The sequence below is a fragment of the Carya illinoinensis genome, chromosome 2 (genome assembly GCF_018687715.1).
Source record: "Carya illinoinensis cultivar Pawnee chromosome 2, C.illinoinensisPawnee_v1, whole genome shotgun sequence".
Taxonomy (NCBI): domain Eukaryota; kingdom Viridiplantae; phylum Streptophyta; class Magnoliopsida; order Fagales; family Juglandaceae; genus Carya; species Carya illinoinensis.
This window is the reverse complement of record NC_056753.1, coordinates 4,678,904-4,704,981: the sequence shown is the minus strand read 5'-3', so window position 1 is coordinate 4,704,981 and position 26,078 is coordinate 4,678,904. Positions and strand designations below refer to the sequence as shown.

General features: G+C 34.2%; 1 protein-coding gene and 2 non-coding genes across 3 annotated transcripts; 2 read left to right on the top strand and 1 right to left on the bottom strand.

The window, feature by feature from the left end:
* Positions 1 to 6,761: 6,761 nt before the first annotated feature.
* LOC122298111 (homeobox-leucine zipper protein ANTHOCYANINLESS 2-like) lies at positions 6,762 to 12,944 on the bottom strand. The gene is made up of 9 exons (XM_043108067.1): positions 11,884 to 12,944; positions 11,514 to 11,731; positions 11,299 to 11,416; positions 10,515 to 11,195; positions 10,274 to 10,375; positions 9,966 to 10,178; positions 8,287 to 8,461; positions 7,825 to 8,192; positions 6,762 to 7,472 (listed from the first exon to the last, which is right to left on the bottom strand). The coding sequence occupies exons 1-9, from the start codon at positions 12,076 to 12,078 to the stop codon at positions 7,092 to 7,094; spliced, it is 2,451 nt and encodes an 816-aa protein (XP_042964001.1). The 5' UTR covers positions 12,079 to 12,944; the 3' UTR covers positions 6,762 to 7,091.
* A 1,644-nt stretch (positions 12,945 to 14,588) lies between these two features.
* LOC122302097 lies at positions 14,589 to 14,717 on the top strand. The gene has a single exon (XR_006240343.1). It is a non-coding gene; the product is annotated as a small nucleolar RNA snoR111 (small nucleolar RNA).
* A 1,437-nt stretch (positions 14,718 to 16,154) lies between these two features.
* On the top strand, positions 16,155 to 16,292 carry LOC122302096. The gene has a single exon (XR_006240342.1). It is a non-coding gene; the product is annotated as a small nucleolar RNA snoR111 (small nucleolar RNA).
* The last annotated feature ends 9,786 nt before the right edge of the window (positions 16,293 to 26,078 follow it).

Here is a 26,078-nt window from a genome sequence, read left to right as displayed (position 1 = left end):
GTAATGTTTAAATGTTGAGATGACTTACGATAAGATGATAGAAGATAAGACCAACTGTTTATTACAACTTCAAACGGGCCTTAGCGAAAAAGTTGCATACCTCAAACATGTGGGTCCTATATTCTATTAACTTTTTTCAAAATGATTAATCTGCGGTTGTACAATTTACAGTTAAAAATATCTTTTCTCAACCTATATATACCCTTAACATCGCATATGAGTTTCACATGCCTAACGTTTAACTACACAACTAGAGTTCAACTTGACGGTGAAGAAGATCACGACAAATGTGGTTGGAGTTTGGCACCTTTTCCTTGAATCAACAATAGTTAAAAATAATAATAATAGATAATAGTATGACTATCAAATATATCCATCAAATATATTTACTTATTTATTTTTATTTTTTTATTTTTTCTTAACGATTAAAAATGTTTAAAAAATAATTAAAAAAATCTCATTTATACTAGTGTGTACATTTGGTAGTCACCCTAATATTGTAAAAAAAAAAAAAAAAAGGCGATGAGTTAGATGGTGAGAGAGCGTATGATGGAACCAACTGCTTATTCAAACAGGACGAGATGAGAGAAGAAGAGTAAAAAAAAAGCATATAGTTTCAAAGATATGTGGAAGTTTTTTTGAAGAAGTTTTAAGTAGAGGGGGAGAGCAGAAGAGATACAATATATATATATATATATATATTTTTTTTTTATATATATATTTATGTGGATGATAAAAAGAGATCAAATCCAAGAGAAGAGAAGATGTATTTTTTTATTCAGCGATGATGAATAACATGATGGCATCTACAGCAAGGATTGAGTACTACTCATTAAGTTCTAACCTTACTCTCCCTTTCAACAATAAAATCATGGAGCATGCATGGCCATTACAGCATTTCCCTTTTTATTTTTATTTTTTTAAGTCAACTTTTTCAAAGAATACCATTTGTTGGGCCTAGATTTAGACAGCCCAATAACAACCCAATAACAACGCACTAGGGAAAATGCAAACCCAGTTCAAAATACTCAAAGCCCGTAAAGTGTGGCTAAAGGAAGACTGAAGTTAACTCTCATGGTGTTAAACAAGACAGATGTTGATAAGTTCATCATCGACCTCCTACAAAAAAAAAAAGACAATTATCCCAGAAAGTATACATATGAGAGACCCACTTTAAATACACCATTTCTGCCGACGTAAATTTGTAAGATATGTCACTCAAAAGTTCTATTTAGATAGCGAGTTGAGATAAAAATTGAAAAAAATAGTGTTAAAATATTAGTTTTTAATATTATTATTTTGAGATTTCAAAAAGTTGAATTGTTTATTATATTTTGTGTGAAAATTTAAAAAATTATAATAATAAGATAAAATATTTTCACTATCCAAACCAATCTTATTGTGTAGATTTGGGGTAGGATCACTTGGATGGGAGAGAAGATGGATCATATATTTCACCTCTCTTTGCAGGATTTTCTTTTTTTCTTTCCCTTAATTAAGCAATTCTTTTAGCTGTGCTAGTGGGTACTCGGTAATACAATAAGAAAATTTATTTGCATAAGTTTTAAATAGATAAATTTCGTATAAATATTTTATAAAAAAAGTAAATTATATTTAAAAAAAATACAAAAAAACTATTATTTTTAGTGAGATTTATCTTTTTACAAAGAATTTATGTAAAATTTATCTATTTAAATTTATACCTAACATTATTCTAAAAACAATTAATTTTATAAAAGGGAAATTCATTTTTAATGAAGTGTTATAATTGCATTGGAAAATTATAAGAGAGTTGGACTTTGCTTTGCATAGTTGCATGTGATTGGTGGGGGCTGTAGCACTGTAGGTTGTACAAGCTCTGTGATAGGATATGACTTTGTAGCAAGTAGCGGCAGCGGCAGCGGCAGTGGCAGCCGTAAGTACTCACTCAGGAGTCAAGAGTACTATTATAAGTTTGAAACTATTTTATTTTTAGATTTTTGTTATTTTTAATCTAAATATCTTTTTATTAATTAATATTAAAAATAATTTTTCAAAGTTCAATAAAAATGATTTTAAAACCTTTTCAATTCTAGAATGATCCCTCATATTATTTTTACAATTTTTACTTTTTTTGTTTTCATATTTCCTTTTATTTTGAATAAATATATTTTATAATAAATCACACAATACTACATGATACGTTTTAAATGACTCAAGAGCATAACTCTTATATAAAATATTATAAAAAATAAATATTCTAACTATAAAAGAATTATACAAAATTAATTTTATAAATTAATATAATTTGATATAATTCATCAGATTATAAAATTATTTTAATTATAAAATAGATACGACAGTTTGAATAAAATTATATCAATTTAAAAAAATATTTTTATATAATTATTTTATGAATATAATAATATTCTTGTAAAAATAATAGTATTTGTATATTTTCTTACGTTCAATTTATCTTTAAACATTTTACCCAAAACTTTTGAAATACTTTTAGGGACCGGAAAATATGTACGTCATAGAGGTACAGAGAAACAGTGTGCTAAAAGTTAGGGGTAATATAGCCCAACTGCCCATACCCTGTCCTAAGGATAGCCTCTTTTGTTGTATTAGACTTTTAGTTCTACAGCAGACCCTATAGGTATAGACTACCACAGACCAGAATATATATATAAGAGCCTTGGAAATTACTACTTTCACAGAAATCTCCCCTCGAAAGTTGTTTTTAATTTTTTTTAATATTTTTTATTTAATAATTAAGTTAAGTCCATTTAGATATATATATAAAAGATAAGATATTTTAAATAATAATAAAATTTTTGAATTAATATGAGGTAAAATAATTTTTAATTTTTAGAATTTGAAAAAACAGATAAGTTTCACTACTGTTTATATACTGTTTACATACCGTTCACGCATTATTCATATCAGATTATACTGTTTATGCACTATTTTATAGGCTTGCAACTCGATGAGGACAAGTCAGATATGTCCCTAGTCGGATCCGACCCGGTTAGTAAAACGCGTCAACCCGATCCGAACCGTCTGCACACGCGAGTCTTTACGGATGGATCGGTTTGTTTTTGTTTTTCATCATTCATGCCAACATCCATCCATCTCTCTCTCTCTCCATGGCCTAAACCAGAGCACGGGCTCAAAGCTCATGCTGATTTAAACCAATGGTGAGCGTCGTAACATTCTTAGCAAGTTCCTTTCCATCTTGATCTTCCTCCTCCACCTTGGTTGCTTCATTTTCAGCACCACCTTTGACCACAGACATTCGAAGAAGCGGAAAGTTTCTCACCTTTTTCTTCCCTCTGCTTCCAAACCCAGCAAAGTTCTATCCACCTCTTGGTCCTTCTGCAAACGAATTTCTCCTCCATATCTTGCCAAAACAGTTCCACGCAAACCCATCCGTCCACTCCCATCACCCAGCTGCCCTCCGCCAGATCCCTGCAGATAACCCATTCTTTCCTCTCCGAAACGATATATTCCCCTGCAAAGCCTGCGGCGAAATCTTCTCGAAACCACAGCTCCTCGAACAACACCATAATCAATCGGAATCTTCCCCTGAACCGATAACATAAAGAGCCCCAAAATCCGATGGATTCTGAAGATCCAGAACAGTCTGAAGATACTTTCGAGGTTTGAAAAATACAAAGAGTTCGTGAGGTTTGAAGAATATAGAGAGTCCGTGAAGGCTAAAGCTGCGCGAAACGGTGGCGTTAGGAGAAGAGACGAGAGGTGCATAGCCGACGGGAATGAGATGTTGAGGTTCTAGGGCACAAAATCATCAATCAATTCGGAGGAAATGCATTTAATAGAGGGACTTACTGGCTTGAACGGTGAAGACGACGGACGGCGATTCCCAACGGTGTGGTGCACTAGTGGCTAGGGTTTGTGAAATGAAGGGAAGAGGTCTGCCTTGGTTCAAAACGCGTAGACGGTATCGGTTTCGACCAATATTAAGTTGGTTCAATCCGCTAGTGACGTGGATCCAAATAACCCGACTTTTGTCGGTTGGGCTCAAGCCGGTTCTTACGGATGGATCGGTCCACTGCATTTTATGCACAGGCCTACTGTTTTATATGATGATTATGTCAGATTTTTACTATTTATTTAAATAGATATTTTTAAAATTTAAAGATAAAATATAATGTATTTGAATAGAAAAAACTAATATACAGTACAGATGAGATGAAAATGTATTGGCCATCCAAACTGGATTTTATTGTTTTGAGAAATACTTTTGAGTCCTAAATTGGGGATTCAAAGTGTGTTCCAATTTTTTTTTAAATTTTTTTACTTAGTGATTAAAAAAATATTTTTTAATGATGTAAATTTAAAAAAAAAAATATTTAAGAATGTAAAAAAAAATGAATAAAAAGAAGGAAAAAAAAAAAAACTTATTCGGTGGGCATCAAAGGATGTAGCACTGACCTATTGTTTTTAAATAAATATGTATTTCTTTTTATTTTTTAAAAAAAATTTTAAATAGTTTTAAAAAATAGTGAAAAAAAAAAAAAATTAAAACTATCGGTAGAGGATAGAAATCCTGTGCGTACGTAGGTGTGTCCGTATAGCCTTTGATCCTCACGCCTCTCCATAATTACTATAAGCTCAAAAACTATCTGCTCTAAAATCTGCCCAAAAATATCATATTTTGCTCCCTATACAAATTTATGTAAAAATAATTTTATAAATTAATAAAATTTAATAAATTTTAATTTTAATTTTAAAGTAATTTAATAAAATTTATTTAAATTATAAAATAAATCTAATAAATCACGAAAAAATTATATTTTATAAAATTACTTTTAAATCATTTTATGGTATTATTTATTAGATTTGTTTTACTCTACAACTTTGTCACTTTTAAAAAAATAAAAAATAAATTGTTTAGAATTTGAATCATTCTAGAGTAACCCAAAGACCTCCGAAAACAGTCCTGAATCTTGTATTTCATTTTTTGTATTTTATTTTTCTTTTTCCATACATTTTTTAATCATCATAAATATCTTTAAAAAAATAAAAAAATTAATATTATTTTAAAAAAATTCATCAATCAAGTAAAATTTCAAAAAAAAAATCAAAACACAGGCACACTTTTGAAATAAATCAAAATTATTTTTACAATTTTTTTTTACAAAATATCAAAAATTTAAAATAAAAATTATATAAAAAATAATGTTATCGTGTTTTTTGAAGCATACAAAATCAATTTTATAAATTAACGTAATTTGATGTAATTTGTTAGATTATAAAATTATTTTAATTGTAAAATAAATATAAGAATTTGAATAAAATTATATCAATTTAAAAGAAAATTATATAATTCTTTTATAAATATAATAATATTCTTGTAAAAATAATAGTATTTGTATATTTTATAAAAGTACAGAAAAACAGTGTGCTAAAAGTTACGGGTGATATTGCCCAACTGCCCAACTGCCCATACCTCTCCTCTTTTGTTGTATTTGACTTTTACTTCTACAGCAGACCCTATTGCTATAGACTACCACAGGCCAGACTATATATAATTGGAAAATAATACTTTTACAGAAATCCTCTATCGAAAGTTGTTTTCAATTTTTTATTTAATAATTAAGTTATTATTTTAAAAAATGTATTGAATTCCGAATTCAAATCCAAACTATCTTAAATTTTTTTATTTAATAATTAAGAAAATAATTTTTAATGATATTTTAATTTTTTAAAAAAATATATAAAAAAAAACCTCCTTTGGTGGATATTCAAACTATATCTTTTGGTGGATGTAGTACTTATTGCTTTTAAATAAATATGTATTTTTTTATTTTTTAAAATATTTCGAAATAATTTTTAAAAAAATAGTGAAAGAAAAAGAGTGAAAAAAAATTAAAAGTTTACATAAAAATAATTTATAAAATTTAATAAATTATCAAATTATTTTAATATAATTTATCAAATTATAAATTTATTTTTATTATAGTAATAGATCACGTAAAATCATATTTTATAAAATTACTTTTAAATCATTTTAGGGTATTATTTATGAGATTTGCTTTACTCTACAACTTTGTCACTCTTAAAAAAATAAAAAATAAAAATTGTTTGGAATTTGAGTCATTCTTCAGTCACCCTTCCGAAAAGAGACCCCGAATTGTATATTTCTTTTCTTTTTCTTTTTTTATACATTTTTTAATCATCATAAATGTTTTTAAAAAAATAAAAAAATTACAATATTATTTTATAAAATTTTCTCAATAAAAATAAAATAAAATAAAAACACAGGCACACTTTTCGATAGAAATAGTATTTCTCTTCGAATTTTTCTATCAATCCTAATATTAAGTATCGGTCGCGTGGATTTGCCGTTACAATTATCCAACAAACATTTGGCGACCACCAAGGCAAGAGACGATAAGACTGATAAAGATCGTAATGATAAAAACGCCGTTACTGTCATAATCCTCTACCCTTCCTTCACACCCACCCTTGTCCGGTACATGTCAGAATCGCATTGGATTGCTACACGTAACCGCAGACAACACCATACGCTCGCCATGCATTTAATATTTTCTCGACAACCTCTGCTTCCTTCATTAATGTAAATACAGCGCACACGTATCTGTCTCCTAACCCCAATATCCACTAACATCCGGTGGCGCGTGAACTACCATCTCCACCATCTTTTTAAAAATGTTAAAATAATAAAATATTGCCACGCACGTATATTAAATTCGTAAGATAATTAAAAAAATAAAATGCATAATGAAGGATTATTAACTTCGAAAAAAGACCATTTCTTTTTTTTAAAATAGTAGTTCTTTATTTTTCCAGAAAAGTTAAATAGAAAATGGAGCCAGGGGAGATTGGCTAAACCGAGTCAATACCCGAACCACCACCCTTGCCTTGTGTTAAAGACTGCCGAGCTCGCTCAGTCTCCCTCCTTATCACCATGCAAGGATTTTCCACGCGCGGTTCGTTCTTGACTCAACACCCACCGCCCAAGGACCTCCACATTAACACTGAGTCTGACTCACTCACATACAAATTTCCATGTTAACAAATTATCCAAACCCCCCCTCCCCAATCAGCAGCTGCTTTTGCCTTCAGCTTTCACACTGAAGAGCTGCTTTGATCTTCTGGACGGTGCAGGAGATGAGGTTGTTGACCGTCTCCACCGATTCTACCGTGAGCTTGGCCGTGGGGAGACTATTCACCAGTATCTGAAATGCCACCGTTAGAAGTGACCCACTCACTCTGAGAGGGCCATCGCCGTTGCTGGTGGCTTCGCCTGACCCACGCGAGCCCGGTCCATCGGGGACGATGGCGAATCCCGAGGGAAGTAACGCCACGTATGCCGAATCCCCACCGTTCATCACTACGTGCATGGCCGGGATATCGACCGGCGCGTAGACCACAAGCGATCCCGCCGCGTCTATGCATGTCTCCTGCAATATCAGCATGCTGCTCTGGTTCGCGTTCAATGCCTGCAGATAGGTTACCCTCAGGTTTCAACGAAATTTACAAGCCACGCCTTTAAAAAAGGTCAAACCCCGTCGGGTCTTTAAAAAAAAATCCAAAAGTTTTGACTTTTTAAACGGAGTAAAAAGGTTAGAGAAGCAAACAGTGTAGCCTTTTTCTCTGATCCAGAAATCGTCCGCGTTCCAAATTCCAAACCAATCCTTTTAACCTAACCTTCAGCTCTCAACGACAAAAATGGTTTTGACCTTCCCGCAAGGGGACATACGCGTCTTTACCTTATCCTCCCAACACCTCTTACGTCGTTGAAGGACAAAATCCGAGAGAGTGAGAGATAGAGAGAGAGAGAGAGGGGCTTACGCCGGCACGGAGGAGAGAGACGCAGTTGCCGTGATCTTGGCCCTTGGCAATATGGGCCATCTCCTGCATGGGTCCACCGTTTGATAATATGTCCCATTCACTTCTGAGCCGTTCATCGCGTAGAAAGTTGAATAGTCTCTGCGGTGAAACCGGTAGCCAAACCGACGTCGCAGCGCTCAGTACGACGCCCGGTGGTTCCCCCGGATCGTCCACGCTCTTCCGAGTCATGACCCTGACGTCTTCGTCCACATTCTCGGCGTGTAGCTTGTTCCATTTGTGCACCGTCGACGCGCACACTCCGGCGCAGAAGTTGTCGGTCATTCGTTGCGCCAGCTTCAACATGCTTCGTCGCCCACCCGCAGTTATTGCTGGACCAAAACACGAAAACATATGTTGGGTTAGGACTTCTGTTCATGTGGAGTTAGGAAGGTTGTCTATGCTTATCGTTGCTTATATTTTTACCGGCGTGGTCTCTGGTAGGAACGGCGGAGGACATGAGGATGGCTAGGCATTCGCATTGGCGTTGAAGGTTGGCGATCCAGCGCTGTGCACCGAAACCCATGCCGGAGCTTAACAACGGCCGGTAAACCTGGTGGACTTCGCTCTCATCGTACTCTGCATGCTCAACCCATGTAACCTGTTTTGGCATATATTATGCATTATTACAATCATGATGTCAGTCAAAAAAAGGAACCCAAAAAAGCAGATTTCGCCTTAAAAGTGGAGTGTTCTATCACTTTAAGCCAAAAAATTACAAAAGCTGAATTTGCATCTGCTTAATGATATACCGTACATACCGTGCATATGTTAAAACCCAGGTGGTATTGATGGGTTTTGAAATTATTGTATTAATAATTTCTAATCAGAAACCTACTTATGATCATATATTTGACAATTATATTATCTGTGCATGGTAGTGAATGCATGATGTAATGTATGATGTCAATGAAGGAAGACTTGTGAAATGAAAAATATAAAAGGCAAAGCTCGGAAATGGATCGTGAAGAAAGATTGAGCTCAAACTCAATGGCATGAGACAAGATACCACACACATACCTCGAGCTCAGGCATACATAAAATAATAATTTTCGTAAAAGCTAAAGGCAAACTCTCGCATGATTTAGAGGAACGACGTGAGCACTGTATACGGAGACATCGAGATGTGTTCCAATCACTCTAGATAGTCACACGTAAGAACAAAATAGCCAGTCCTGGAGTTTGACTTCAAGGTCTACACTGATGGGAGAAATAAACTCCTTTTTATAAAGGCAGGAAACTGTTCACATGCAGGATCACAAATATAATATATATAGAAGATAAAGCATCAAAGATTGGCATAGAAACATCAAATATGTATTTTATTCAATTAATGTTGAAGCTTACGATGCGATTTGCTTATAAAGGGATATGAAATTAATGTGTCCCAGGGTACAGAAATTTGAGTAATGGCACCTTCTAGCTGATAAAATAATGTGTGCTACCCTCGATTTGGGGGGCGTACGGTGTCTCTAAATTAATATTTAATTATGCAAAGTAATCCAGTTGTTGGTTTAAACTTGAGAATGGAATTGAGACCAGAAAGAAAAGAAGCATCCATCCATGTCAATGCAATGCACGTAACAAGGACATTAGGAAATCTTAGATTATTAGCGACAGTGCTTAAAATATTTCCTTAAGAGGGAAACGTAGTGAGTAACATCAAAGACAAATAAATCAAGTTATCCGATGCACGTACAAAGTCAAGGGTTTGGGACTGCAAATTCAATGATTTTTGACCTGATGTTTTAAATTGAACTCTATAGTTGCAGTTTCTTCAGCAAACTCATTAAAGACCCAAAGGGGAAAACACCCACCTGGGAAAACACAAGGAGTGCAAAGGAAACAAGTGGATCCGTTCACATCCCTAATTAAGTGGGCGTTACAAACTCCCAAGTACATGAGTACGTGTGGAAAAATATTTTCAAGAACAAGAATCCTTGGGACGCGTAAGTTGTGGTTGTTTCATTGTTCAAAACACAAAGGCACATCCAGAGGTGTAAAAATGTGTATAATATGTAATTATGGAGGGTTAAAATTAGGGGACTGTTTGCAAAATACACAAACAAACAGAACCCTGTAAAAAAATGTGGTTTGGTAATTACCTTAGAGTACCCATTGGGCATATCTTGGACAACACAACCAGAAGGAAGCCTCCTGCAGTTCACAAATGTTGGTGCAACCGAAGTTTCTCGGATGCTGTCAATGGATACATCAACCACAGCCCATACACCCTCCGCATGCTGCTTACAGAATCGCAAGAAATTGACCTCTCGAACCGGCACCAGAGGCGAAAGGACTTGCAGCTCAGCATGCATCTAAAAAAACATCATTATTCAACACAACCACAAGGAATATAAAAATATAAATATATGTATGCATTTGAGGAAGATGAACAACATCAGCTAATTACCAGTTGAAGTGAGCCATTTCTGGTTCCCCCCATGCCACTAGATATCACATCTGTTGTAGAGGATCTGGCAATCAGATAAGGAAACATTTCTGCCCATCGATTCTATGAAAAAGACATAGCCAACTCAAATTAATTCTTCCAGAAAGTGTACATAAAATTCAAAGTAAAGATGCAGTACTTGAAGCAATACCACTTAACAAGTTTTTGCTCAAAGAAATATTGACGCAGAACTATGACTTACCGAGTCCATCAACGTCTCGACAAGGACCAAGCTGTTGACAATCACCATACCAGTCTCCCTAGTAGCCTCGGTGACGAAACCATTAGGTCTCAATCCAATGCAAGGAGTGAATGTTCTCACGTACTCCTCATGGTTCAACATTTCTCTCCCACCTTCCAGGCTCCTGACCCAAAGGGGTTCATCAGTCTGTGCCATTTTAACCAATTCATCCATGGCTGCCAGAGCAAGCTCAAGAAACATAGACCTCTCGATCGATCTATCAAAGCCAGCGGTGGTTCTAGCAGGAGGCATCACTGGCAAAGCACTGGAAATGCCAATACCGAAATCAGGTCCCAGTGGCAATGTTGTGGCCACAGTGCTCAAAACACCATAACCATTGCTCCCTACTCCAAGTTCCAAGCTTGAGCTTGGTAGAGGGGGGCCGATTGAGTTAGCCAAAGACGAAATGGGACGGCCCAAAAATTTTCCAGCGAGCGCACAGACTCGGTCTAACTCATCCTTCAACCGGGAATTCTCAATCCTAAGATGCTGCTCTTCAATTGAAATTTCACCCATTATTGCTGAACCACCACAATTTGAGCAAATCGGGTTCCTCATTGCATCTCTGATAGACATATTTTCTGCCCTAAGCTTATCGTTTTCTTGTCTGAGCAGTGAGTTCTCGTGGCGTTCCAATTGGGTCTGGTGCAAAAAAGGAGAAAAATCAAGTTTCATCGATCTAAGCAAGTCTCTTGCTTGGCGATGGAGAAATTAAGGTGACTGTAAGGTTGTTCTAGTGGCTAACCTTCATTTGGGTACGGCGATTCTGGAACCAGAACTTCACCTGTCTGGTTTCCAAGCAAAGCCTTCTGCTAAGCTCCAATCTTTGTTTCTCATCAGGATGAGGGCACTCCTTGAATAGACTAAAACAAGGAAAACAAGAAGGCAGAAAAAATCAACAACCTCTCTGATAAACTCAAATTCTGGTAGAGTGAATATTTTTTTGATACAAAATCATACGCTTCGAGTTCTTGGATTTGCTGTGGCGTGTGTCGGTGGTAACGCTTCTTTCTCGGAGGATTGTCAGCCGCGTCCTGATCGTCCCCAGAAGCGCCGTCCATGTTGTCACTGCCAGATCTGCTCTCGTGCTCTTCGTCTCTGCTCCTTCTCCCGGTATTAACCTCAAAATTCTCAGCCATTCTACCCATATCCGCCTGCCCGTCCATATTTGGTTGTTGCTGAAAAAAAAAAAAAAAAAAAAAACCTCAAATTTTTTTAAAAACAAACAAGCACACACCCCGATCAACTCTTATTGACCCAAGAGAAAGAACAGGAAACGATGGTAATCAAAGGCAACAAGATCCGAGTGTGAGAAGGTACGGTGCCGTACAAGACCGAGGGAGAGTCCAGGACTGGAGTTGAACATGGATTTCGTGAGGGGCGGAGTGACAAGGCGAGACTGCGCAAGTGCAGCCGCAGGCATGTTGTGTATGAGGTTGCCGTTGCCGTTGCTGTAAGGGATATCGGCCACGATTCTCGCACCACCACCGCCAGTAGTATTCTCAAGGAAACCCCCAAAACTCATCAAAGAAGTCCTTTTTCTCTCTTTTCTCTGCTATATATAAGAGCTTATCTCTCTCCCTCTCCTCTCTTTCTAGATTTGCTTTTTTTTTTCTTCTCTCTCTACACAAAATTTACAAGCAGCCCTACAAATCTTATCGCGTGCTCAGTAGCTTCTTTTCTTAAAATCACGCTGTCAGTGCACCAAACCAGAAATCACAAACACAATAGGGATTGAAAAAGAAATTAAAAGAGCTGGGTCACTCTCAAAATAACCTTTTTAAGCAAACCAAGTACATAGGAATTCGATAAAAGGAAAAATAAAAATGGGAGAGGATAGAGGAGACACGAGCTCTGATTAAAAGCCAAATGTCTCCAACTCCCTCTCCACAAGATTTTTAGACTGGAGAGAAAGAAAGAGAAAAAAGGCAAGCAAACTCTCTATTATTTACTGCTTAGCTCTTCGTTCTCGATCCCTCTCTCGCTCTCTCTAAAAGCCTGCTCTTTTTTTTCTAGTTCCCTGGTCTGCAGAATCGTCCAAAGAAGTACTGATACTGACTGTTTGGGGGTTGGGAGAAACCCTAATTTTGAGTGAGAAGTGTTATCTCCTTCTCTGCATGCTTGACAAAAAAACGCTGAAGCTCCGGGGCTTGAAAAATGAAAATAAAACGAGAGAGAGAGAGAGAGAGAGAGAGAGAAAACGAAAGGCTAGCGAAGAGGGGAGAGGGAGAGAGTGGGAGAGAGAGAGAGAGGGTGGAAGATAAAACGCAAGTGTATGTGGAGTCTTCGAAGCCTTACAAATGGATGCCTCCAAAAAGTAGGGTCGGTTGACTCTCTCTCACTCACTCACTCACTATTCTTCCGAAAGTCTGAGAATACTTTTTTAAACCCGTTGTTTCGAGGATTGTAAGAAAAAGAAATTACAATGACAGAGATTCAGATCCCATGACTCCCCCCCTCCCTCCTCTTGCCTTGCATCTCTCCGCCTCTCTCACCCATATGGCGGGACTCTGATTCTTGGGATGTGTGATAATACCACTACTGTACATATATACAAACTTTCTCAGGCATACTTTTGGCCGTTTTCTATGTTTTTTGTCAACGTCCCAATATTTTTTCTTTCAAATTGTGTAAAAAATATTTGAGAGAATATAATTAAAAAAAAATGATAGTGAATAAAATACAAATAAATCGTGGTTTTCTTTACTTTTTTTGAAATAAAACTTGTACATAATATCTAAATTTTTTTGGTTATCCTTTTTTATTTTAAACAAATACAAACTTTTTTTTTCAGAGTAAAATAATTCTTTGCTCTTTGTATACAGATTTTAAAAATTCTCGCAACAAAACATAAAAAAATAAGTCGTAAAAAATTCATCGTAAGAATTTTAGAAGAAAATAAATAATATTAAATTAAATTAAAAGGCTATAGAGTTTATTTTTGCCTATTTAAAAATAAAACAACATTTCTATGATGATGAAAATATGGACTTCCTATATTTTATAAGGGAATTTATGTTTTTATCGAGAGGTTTTGCGAAAAAAATCTAGTTTTAAATAGATATTGATTCGCTTCATTTAAATGTATCTACTCATGATAATCTTTTAGGATTTTTACGAATCCTCATAGATTACCGCTATCTAAATGTCGCTTTATTATAAAAAGCTTATTGGGTCATTCTACGGAGACCGATGGGTCATTTTACAGAGATTGATGGTCTATCGATAGAATGACTGATTGTTTTATTGTTATTTTTAAACATTAAGAAATATGTTTTTAACATTTAAGGAAAAAAAAACAAAAAATAGAAAGAAAAAACAATTCAATACATTTTTAACATTTAAAAAATTAAAAATTAAAAATGTACCTATCGATGCAAATGCTCAGTAAACCATCAATCTACCTAGCATTTCTCTTTTTTGTATGTGATTTTTGTTCAAGTATTACTACACATATAGGCAAATTCACAAAGAAAAAAGGAGACAAACAATGTTTTACCTTTGTAAATATGCCCATATGCCAAGCAATTTCTGTTTGACTTTATATAAAAATAAAGAGTAAATTGTAAAAGGTTTCGATTAAATTATGTTCGGTTTAACAAAAAAAATTTAAAAAAAAAAATCGTTTTTATTTATTAATCTTGGCCTAGGGCAGGCCCTTGCAATCTGGCCAACTTGTCCAATTCGTTCGGCCTACTAGGGTAACGGGCGGGAAAGCTTAATATGCCTCATTGCATCTTACACTTTTTTTTCTCCAACCACGTACCCATCTTACATCTCTCATGCCTCTCATTCCTCACCTCTTCAGCACTTATTCTTTTTCTTCTCATCATCTTCTTCTTTATTTATTTCTTATATTTTCTTTTGTCTTTTATTTTCGCTTTTCCTTCTTCTTTACAACCAATTGAAATTTAAGGATTAGGTTTCCAATGGATTCTTTGTATCTCTTAAGCTTTTTTGATAATCACTCATGTTTGGGATTATTTTTCTTTTCAAATCAAAATCTTTTTCAAGTTTAAGAAAATAAGAAAGACAAATCTATGTCTCTTGCGTTGAGAAGAACATTGAGGTATAGAAAAAAAAAAAAAAAAAGAAGGAATTGCTAAGATATCATTTCGGTTGTCATCTTTTTATATTGGTGATTTGATTGTTTCTCGTCCATATTCAATTGTTGCAAATATGTTGTGTTTGGTTAATTCTTTTTTCAAATATGTCAATGTTGGTTGGTATATTTGTAAATTTATTAATTTTAGTTGGTGTTAGGGTAATTTTTTCCTTTGGGCCTGGGGCCCAGGAGTATAGGCTCATATACAAGGAGTCCAAGCCAACCAGGCAACCCTTTGGCCCATAGAGGGCCCCCAACCCTAAAGGGAAGGGAACAATGGACACATCGCTCCGGTTCCCCCTTAAGCCACTTGGCCCAAGAGAATCTAAACAGGCACGCAGGCAGTACACGTAGGGAATTCCTAATCTCCTGACAACAAGTAAGGAAGGAGGGGGGATCCGAGATATCACACCTGCCACTAGACAAATGGGATAGAAGGTCACACCATATTTATGTCATTTGACTGAGGACACAATTGAGATGACATGTATCTCTAACACAAGGAATTGGCAGTTGACTCCCCAGAAATTAGGTATATAAGGAAATTTATGTTTTTATCAAAAGTTTTTGCAAAAAAATCTAGTTTTAAATAGATATCGATTCGCTTCATTTAAATGTATCTACTTATGATAGTCTTTTAGGATTTTTAAGAATCCTCATAGATTACCGTTATCTAAATGTCGCATTATTATAAAAAGCTTATTGGGTCATTCTATGGAGACCAATGGTCTACCGATAGAATGACCGATTGTTTTATTGTTATTTTTTAACATTAAGAAATATTTTTTTTAACATTTAAGAAAAGAAAGCAAAAAATAGAAAAAAAAACAATTCAATACATTTCTTAACATTTAAAAATTAAAAATGCACCTATTAGTGCAAATGCTTAGTAAACCATTGATCTACCTAGCATTTATCTTATTTGTATGTGTTTTTTGTTCAATACTACACATATAGGCAAAGTCACAAAGAAAAAAGGGGACAGACAACGTTTTCTCCTTCATGAATTTGCCCATATGCCAAGCAATTTCCGTTTGGGTTTATCTAAAAACAAAGAGTAAATTGGAAAAGGTTTCCATTAAATTATGTTTGGTTTAACAAAAAATTAAAAAAAAAAATCTTTTTTTATTTATTAATCTAGGCCCAGGGTAGGCCCTTGCAATCTGGCCCACTAGTCCAATTAGTCCGGCTAATATGCCTCATTGCATCTTACACTTTTGTTTCTCCAACCACCTACGCATCTTCCATCTCTCATGCCTCTCATTCCTCACCTCTCCGACTATTCTTCTTCTTTTTCTTCTCATCATCTTCTTCTTCTTTATTTATTTCTTATATTTTCTTTTGTCTTCTATTTATGCATTTTCCTTCTTCTTTACAACCGATTGAAATTTAAGGATTAGGTTTTCCAAAGGGTTCTTGGTATCTTTTAAGCTTTTATGATAATCACTCATATTTGGGACTATTTTTCTTTTTAAATCAAAATCTTTGTTTAGTTTAAGAGAATAGGAGAGACAAATCTATGTCTCTTGCATTGAGAAGAACATTGAGGCATAGGAAAAAAAAAAGGAATTGCTGAGATATCATTTCAATCGTCATCTTTTTGTATCGGTGATTTGATTGTTTCTCGTCCATATTCAATTGTTGTAAATCTGTTGTGTTTGATTAATTCTTTTTTCAAATATGTCGATGTTGGTTGGTATATTTGTAAATTTATCGATTTTAGTTGGTGTAAAGGGAATGCTCCTAGGCCTAGATACAAGGAGTCCGAGCAAACCAAACAACCCATTGGCCAATAGAGGGCCCTAACCCTAAAGGAAAGGGAACAATGGAGACATCGCTCCGGTTCCCCCCTACGCCACTTGGTCCCAGAGAGTCTGAACATGCGGGTAGGCAGTACATGTAAGGAATCCCTAATCTCTTGACAACAAGTAAGGAAGGATGGGGGATGTGAGGTGTCACACCTACCACTAGGCAGATGGGACAGAAGGTTACGCCGCATTTATGTCATTTGACTGAGGACACAGTTGAAGTGACATGTACCTCTAACACAAGGAATGTGAAGTTGACTCCCAGAAATTAGGTATATAAGACGATCTTCAGATACTATGAACTCTCTCTCTAAACTCTCTACTTACTTACACTGCTCACAATACTAATTTTAGCATCAGAAATTCTCTGACCAATACCATAACTCCTATCTCACGGTGTTTTCTTTGTATCCGTTATTCCAAGATTAAAAACCTAAGTTGCTGAAAATCTGACACGAAAGTTTGTGAAACACGATGTTAATAAATGGTTTTTTCTTTTTCTTTTTCTTTTTCTTTTTTAATCCATGTTCAAGATCATTATTATAGTGGATCTTACAGATGATTATGTTCTTAAATCCACCCACCCACTCAATGAGGTGAATAAAGGCCGAAGACGGGGGTAGCATAGGACCACCCCGCCCAATTGAGGAATAGGGGCGAAGAGGACAAGTTTCCACCCATATAGGGGTGGGTAGCGGCCATATATTAACCAAACATTTTTAAGTCCCAACCTTTTTATTTCAACTTTTCATCCAATTATTATTTACAAACAAAAATCAATACAATTTTCACATACTTTAAAACAAAAATGCTCTTCAAAATTATACTCAAATAACTTTTCAACTCTGCCTATTTACTTTCATAGACTTTAATATGAGTTTTTTTAATAGAAAAATTATACAAAGTTTCTCTCTTATGTACCAAAATCCTATCCAAAGAAAATTATCAACATGACCAAAATACATCATAACTAGACATGGCCATATATCATTTTAATGTCAAGTATACTCCCAAACTACTCATTACTAGTGGTTACTCTAATAGTTAAGAGGTAAGGAAGTCATAAAAGTAAATAATAATAAATCATTGGTTATAAGAGAATGAATGGTTTTTTTTCTTTAGTGAAAACACAATAATAAAATGATAAAAGGGTTAAGTATTAGAATTTTATTTTATTTTTTAAAAGCCCTTGTCTATTGAAAAAAGTAATCATAAATAGTAGGAATACTTTAGATTTTCAAGCCTTTTTTAAATAATCTTGATGTAAAACAAATTAGTGAATTTATTGTGGTTGTGGTAATAAATACAGTACAATAAAATGTCTTATCTGTGTGTGAAGGTTTGAGATACACCAATAAAATAAATTTAAAAAATAAAATAATATGATGGAGAGCTCAATAGAATATAAAGATGATGCTTGAGAAATTATATATATATATATATAATAATAAATTTCAACTCATTACAAACTAGTTTTTTTATTATGAGCAATCACTAGGTGATAATATATATAATCACTTGAGAAACATTTATGCAATAATCGTTGTTTTGATAAAGGGGTCAACAGGCGAATAAAAAAAATAAAAAACTTTTATTCCCAAAAAAATGAAAATAACATCTCTGTCTATATGAATATTTTTATTTTTATTATTACATTCAGAAAGTTGGAGCAAAATAAAGAATTCATGGGAAAATAAAGTCTCCTCAGATTCCTTTAGCCAAACAAGTTTTTGTAAACCCTTACTACAACCAAGTTAATTAGCCAAACATATGGCAACGTTTATTTTTTTTAGTTATTTTTTTATTAAGTCGGTGTATAGAGCACATCATCCACGTCACTTAAATAATAAGATTTAATTGGTAAGATTCAAGTTTTAAAATTTTCTTCTAAATCAAATTATAAATAGAAATTTTCAATTTTTTTCTTTCTATATTTCTAATTTCTTTCTTAATTTTTCTATATATTAGCTTATTTGTTATTAAATAATATCTCTCTTTTTTTTTAAAAAAAAAAAGAAGAATAATCTTATTGCTTTACAAGTCTTACAGCATCTCTTGAGATACAATTGATTGAATACAAAGTAAAATTTCTTCCATGCTTATACGATCCTCATGAAGAGATAAAGCTTCCCAAGTAAGAACATGAGATACTTTGTTACAAGCTCTTCTAATGTGTTTAGCAGACCAATTTGCAAAAGAATTAAGCAAAGTTTTAGTGTCTTCTATTAACCACTCAGCTTGGCTCCAATCAATATAAGCACTTGAAAGATTAGTGACCACTTGTAAAGTATCTCATTCTAAAATGAAAAAATGAATGCCCATATCTTTACAGGAATTAGCTACCATCATAGTTGCTATTGACTCAGCCACCTCTGAAGACATAACTATATCTCTAAGATACAAAGAGACCCCATCAAATGTCCTTCTCCATCTAAGATAATAACCCCAATGCTAATCTTTCCTATTTCCTTGTTAATAGCATCATCCCAATTAACTTTAAACTTAAGACCTGTTGGCTTCATCTATTTGTGATGTTGCTACTGCTGCTGAACTTGTGAAGGTTGATGCTATGGAACCTTTTTTAGGATTTGAGACTGTTGAAAAGAATGCCAATTCTCCTTAGCCTTAACCTAAATGAATGAGGGATGGTCAAAAGTCTTCCCATGAATAACATTATTCCTTTTATACCAAATCAGTCTTGCTACAATTGTTACTACTTCGAGCTCATTTTTCTCTAAAATATTACAAAATCTGCTCCAAATGTCTAAAGTGCTATGGAAAGCCATCTTTTGAATTTTTTTTACTCCCTAGGCTCCATACATCCTTTGCTCCATCACAACTCCAAAGGGTATGTCCAAATGATTTTGAAGTTAACTTGCAGATAGGGCATAAGTCTTCCTCAACAATCTTCCTTTTCACATGTTGGAAAGAGTAGTTAAGGCATCTTTGTAGGCCCTCCATATAGATAATTTGACTGCATTTTGTACATTCAGCTTCCAAATTGTTTTCCATACCTTTTCCTTGCCATGATCATCTGAGCAGCTTTCATGACATGTTAATTCAAGGTCTTGATGCAAATGATAGGCACTTTTAATTGTAAAAATGCTATCCTTAATGTAATGCCATACCAGTTTGTTCTCTTTTCTGCCAAGACCAAGTGGAATACTTCGATAAGATCAACCTCTTGTGGGGAGAATAAGAAATGCAACTTATTCAAATTCCAATCACTTCTGTCAATGTCAATAAGCTCAGCAATTCTAGCATCTTCATTATCACTCATCATTGGAGATTAGATCTTTAGAGAATGTGGTCTTGGAATCCATTGATCTTTCCAAATTCTGACTTTCCTTCCATCACCAGTCCTCTATATTAGCCTATTCTTCAATAACTGTTGCTCTACTTTGAAACTCCCCCACACATATGTTGGCCTATTACCCAAAGTAGCCTCCATTAAATTTTTATGAGGAAAATATTTCTGTTTGAACACTTAGGTAGTCAAGGAATCAAGATTTGTAATCATCCTCCAGCTTTGTTTGGCTAACATTGCTAGATTAAAACTTTTAAAATCCCTAAAGCTCAACCCCTACCTCATTTACAAACCCAACTGGTCCCACTTTAGCCAATGAATCTTAAATTGATCTCCATTTTGTCCCCACCAAAACTTCCTAATCTCTGAGTGATGGAGGTTGGTAGCAAGAAAATACCCATGGTGTAGGTGGGGATAGCTTGAAGAATTGCTTTCATAAGAATTTCTTTACTTGCAACAAATAAGAACTTTGTTTTTCAATTGGATAATCGAGCTTAAGTTCTATCTAATAGAGAGTTAAAAGATGAGACCTTTGATCTACCTACAGCAGCTAGAAGTCCCAAATATTTTTCATAAGTTTCAGTTGATCTCACACCTGCCACTTCTACAATTATGTTTTTAACATCTAGAGGAGTATGTTTGCTAAAAAAATTAGAAGTCATGTCCTTATCAAGTTTATGCCCAGAAACCTTTTCATATTGGTCCAAGATGCCAAAGATTCTACTCCATTGAGGAGGATTTGCCTTATAAAATAAAAAACTATCATAAGCAAAAAAGAGATGATTAATAGTGAGTGAAGACCTGCCAATAGGGACACCTGAATACTATCCACTCTCTCAGCTTGATTAAATGAAGAATAAAGAGTCTCAGCACAAATGATAAACATGTATGAAGAGAGGGGATCTCCTTATCTAAGGCCCCTTGAAGGAGAAAAAGAGTTTCGAGGTTCACCATCTTGTAATAAGGAGTAGGAAACAGAAGATATGCATTCTATGATAAGTGAAGTCCATATGTGATCAAACCCCATTTTATGCAACACTGTTTGAAGAAACTTTCATTTCACTCGATCATATACTTTGCTCATATCAAACTTAAGAGCCATGTAATTTTCATTCAATCTCTTTCAAGTGTATGATGTATGAAGTGTCTCATATGCCACAAGGATGTTGTCTGAAATAAGTCTCACAGGAATATAGGCACTTTGATTAGGAGATATGATCTTAGGCAACACCTATTTCAATCTGTTAGCAAGAACTTTGGACATTATCTTATAAAGCACATTATACAAGCTAATATGTCTACATTCAGTGACTCTCTTAGGTTTTTTAACTTTTGGAATAAGAGTAATAAAAGTATTATTAATACTTCTAAGAGAGCCACATTGCTAAAGGAAATTCAATACAAACTTGCATACATCCTTTCCAACATCCTCCCAATCATTTTGATAAAATTGAGCAAGGAATCCATCGGTTTCTAGAGAGCTTAATGATACCATTTGGAAAATAGCTTCTTTTACCTTTGGTTAAAAAAATCAACTAGAAGCAGATTGTTCATAGCAGGAGTGACTTTGGTCTCCAAATGAAGCAAACAATTGTTAATCCCTGCAAGACTATAGGAATGAAACAATTCTGTAAAATAAGAATTAAAAATGTCGCCTATAGTGGCTTGATTTGAGTGTAACACTCCTTTATTGTCAGTGATATGTTTGATAAAATTTGACTTTTTCCTTTGATTAGCAAACACAGGATATAATGTAGTATTTCTATCCCCATGTGCTAACCACTGATGCTTTGCTCTTTATTTCAATCTTGATATGCTTGGATTTTCCTATAAATATGTGGTTCTTCAGAAGGACCCCATGAAGGTCTCTGCCATGCATTATGGACAACCTTTGAACAATCTTCCTTTAGATTCCATGATGCTTCATATCTGAATAGATGAGTCTTTCTCTTTAGCCTTCTTTCTTTTTCATCAAAAACTATTTAGAAGGGACTGTGATTTGATTTAACAGCAGACAACACATAACAATGGGAATCTGGAAAAACTTGGTTCCATTCCTGATTTGCAATAACTCTGTCCAGCTTCTCCTTTGCAAAACCCTCTATCCATTCTATTGTTAGACCAAGTAAATTTAGGGCCCTTTGTAACAATCTCACTTAGAGAACAAAAATCCAAGGCTTTCCTAAACAAATCCATTTGTTTGAAGGGTCTTAGAGCAGCTCAAACTTTCTCAGCTTGGCAGGTAATTTCATTAAGGTCTCCGGCAGATAACCATGGGATATTGTTCGAAGGCTTAATGTACTTGAGAAGTGCCCAACTAGAATCTCTTTTTGCTGTATCAGGATGGCCATAAAAACCAGTAAACATCCATTGGTTAAAGTCTGCTACCTTAACATCAATACCAAAGTGCCAAGTTGAAAAATAAATAAGAGAGACATCCAACTTCTTTTTCCATAAAAGACCTAGTCCACCACTCTGTCCTCTACCATCCACTGCCAAACAATCATCAAAACCCAACCTGGCTCTTACTTCCTCAATTCTTCCTTTGTTACATTTGGTTTCCATTAGAAAAAACAAAATTGGGCACTTTTCCCTAATTAACAAACTAAGAATTCAAACTATTTGAAGGTTTTCAAGCCTTTGACAGTTCCAACATAAGAGACTTATTTAAGCTGGTTCTCAGCCTCTACCATTAACTTTTCATCCATCACATCTCTAGTTTTAGTCTTCCTTCCCTTCTTACTGATGGGACTATCATGGCCCTTTCCACAAATAGTTACTGCAACCTATTTTTTTTTTACTACTTCTCCCTACAATATAAACATCTCTAACTTCCAAATCTTTTTTAACACATGCCCTTCTTTTCCATTTGGTAAAGTGACTCATTGAATTAACCACATCTGGATCTTCAAGATTATGAATTGACTCGACATAAATGTAGTGATAAATGCCATCAATATCAGTTTCCATATATGTTTCATGCACCACATTCTCCTTTACCATTTGTGTGCCTGATCCCTTCTTGATTTGCTCCTGCTCCTTATTATTGTTTTCCTTAATAGTATGCTCCTTTAAAAGCTCTCATTCCTTAAAAAAGGTATCAGTTTCCTGAAATTCAACTACTGTTATGGGATATGAGCTATATTATTAGCACCCTTAGGATTCCTTCTAAGAGAGATTTGAGTAGTGCTCACATCATCATCTTCAACCTGCTAATCTTCTTGCTTAGAGTTTGGACTAGATTTGTCATCTTTAATCTTCTTCTTAACTGTAACCATAGGTTTTCCTGAAGAGGCCCTCAGCCATACTCCATACTGTGCATTATCTTTTGAATGTAAATATCTAATAGTGTTTGCTCTTGGACAACCATTACTACCATGTCTGATCACACCGTATCTAAAACAAAAATTGGTAAGTCTCTCATACTTAAACTCAATCCACACTTTGTTACCTTGAAAGTTGATATGGATACCTCTCATTAAGGCCTTGGTAATGTCAAAACCAACCTTAACTCTAAGATAAGGTCCCAAACCAATACCTTCTTCATCAGCATCTACCTCATTTACTTTACCAACGACTTTCCCAATCTGTTCTCCAATAATATGAGTCATCCCACCAAGAGGGATATAATGTCGTTGAATCCACAAATATTCCTTATTGAAAGTAACATCATTTGGAGAAAAATAGCCATCAAATTTCTTAAGGCAGAATAGAAATAGATCAAATAGCCATGACCTACCTTGTTTAGATCTTGTTGCTTCTGAATTTCCACAATGAAAAAGTTGGTGCCAACATCTCTGAATATCACACAACCCTGAGGCTTCCAAATATTTAACATTGTAGACTTGAAGGCTTCTCTATTGATGACTTTGTCAGATATTATATGGCCTATTAGACACAATTTTCCATGTTGATGAATGACATCCTCTTTTGCCAAAGCAACTTCCACTTCAGTTTGTTCAGCCTTAGTGTTTCCTAGTCTGCCACACTTTTCAATTATCTCTTTTGCCATGAATAGCAATAAGAAACTAGAAAAACAGATTCTGAAATAATAATAACAGACACATTCTCAGCATAAACTAGAAGACAAAACTTACTCAAGGCAAAAAAACTCCTCAACGAGAGCTAGGAGACCCCAATTCTAATTTCCGGACGATGTAGTCAAAGTGTTAATTAACGAAGATTCCATTAAACAATATCATTAGCCATGAACTGCAGTTCTAATATTGTCTGGTTGTTTTTTCGATTTTGCATTTTGTATGCTTTATTTCTATAATTTTATTCCTTCTAGTTTTTTTATAATATTATTGACATGTTTTAAGTTATTTGATATGGCTATTAAATTAATGGTACCATGCACAATTGCATTAGAAAGCTTAATTAATTATTCATGCCGATGAGCTGGTTTTGGCTACCTAAACGATTATGTGGGGAGTTAGAATCAATGTTTGCTCGATTTTGGTGGGTTTAGCAGAATTCAGAACACAAAATATATTGGATTAGTTGGAAGCAAATGTGTGTTTCCAAAGCTCAAGGAGGAATGAGTTTTAAAAATCTAAAATTGTTTAAATTGGTGTTTCTTGCTAAACGATGGTGGCGGTTTTTAACAGAACCACAATCTTAGTTGTCCTAGGTATTTAAAGCATAATATTTTTCTAATGTGGATTTTCTACATTCAAGTTTAACTTGCAAACCATCCTATGTTTGGAGAAGTATTTTTGTAGCTAAGGAGCTTTTGTGTCTTGTTGTATTTGGCAAATTGGGAAGGGTGATAAAGTTCATATAATGCAATATCGGTGGCTTTCTTTTGATCGTCAGTTAAATTCTATTGCCCCTCATCATTTAATTCAACCTTCCTCAACTGTTGATTGCTTGCTATTGCAGAACTTATCTTTGTGGAATAAGGAGTCGGTTTTTATTTTTTTCCTTCCCATTTTTCCTCCTCATGTGGCTTCTACTTCTTGTTCACTTCCTTTGTTGTCTAGACATGTAGATGATAGAGTTGTATGGATGGAAAATAAAAATGGTTATTACTCTGTGAAATTTGGTTACCATACAACTTTGCAATTGTTTCATCCATCTGATGTAGCTAAAAGTTCTCATACAGATGATTCTAAGTGGGTTTAGAGAAATTTTTGGAACTTAAAATTGCCTAGTAAAGTTAAGAATTTTGGATGGATGGCATGCAAAGATAGCCTTCCTGCACAACATAATTTATTAAGGCAAAGGGTTAAAATATATATAGATTTTTTTTTTTTTAATGTTTGTTGATGGGATATACTTTCACATCAATAATCGTGTTTAATGCGTGATAAACGAACTTGTAATTAGATTTTTTATTATCTATATCATGGTTGAATTTTGCTTTCCTTTCATTTGAGTATGGCAAAAGGCTATAATAAATTGAGAGCGAGAACAAGATCATCAATCAAGAAATAATTAATGTTGTTTGAGTATGGCAAAAGGCTATAATAAATTGAGAGCGAGAACAAGATCAACAATCAAGAAATAATTAATGTTGTGTACTGTATTTTTAGTCGTTATTTTTTTTTATTATTTCTTGATTTAAAATTAATGTTTAGTAAATAAATAAAAAGTAACACTTTTTAATAATTTAGTTACGTTTGGATAGTAGAAATATTTTATCTCATTTTATTATTATAATTTTTTTAAATTTTTACGTAAAATATAATAAGTATATCAATTTTCTTAAATATCAAAATAATAATAATATTAAAAAAATAATAATTAATAATATTTTATTTAATTTTTAATTTTTATCTTAATTTATTTTATCTCAATTTATTACCGAAATACTTTATTAACAACATATATGAGCAAGTCGATAGCATCTTGTTTACAAGCAATTCATGTAATCCGAAAAGACTCTTAAGGCATAGAGTGAGAAATGTAATCTATTGCTCGAGACATACCACTTCTTATCATTTTTTCTTTTTTATTTTATGTGTGGTCAGTAAAAAAATTTATAGACTTCGAAATCGATGCATGCACAATTTAGCGTAATAAGCAGCCTCCAATTTTATCTTAAAAAATATGTCTCACTCTATTATTTTTTCTGTATTTTACCTTTCCACAGTAGAAAGAACCTACGTAACTTATATATAGGGGTGACAATATATTACACGACCTGTTAACCCAATACGAATACGACACGATAATAGCAGGTTAGGATTTAGTCTTAATGGTTTCATGTCAAAACGGGTTAACCCGTTAAGACACAATTGCTTCACGGGTTGATAACGAGTTAACCTGTTATAACCCTATATAACATGTTAAGAAAGTTA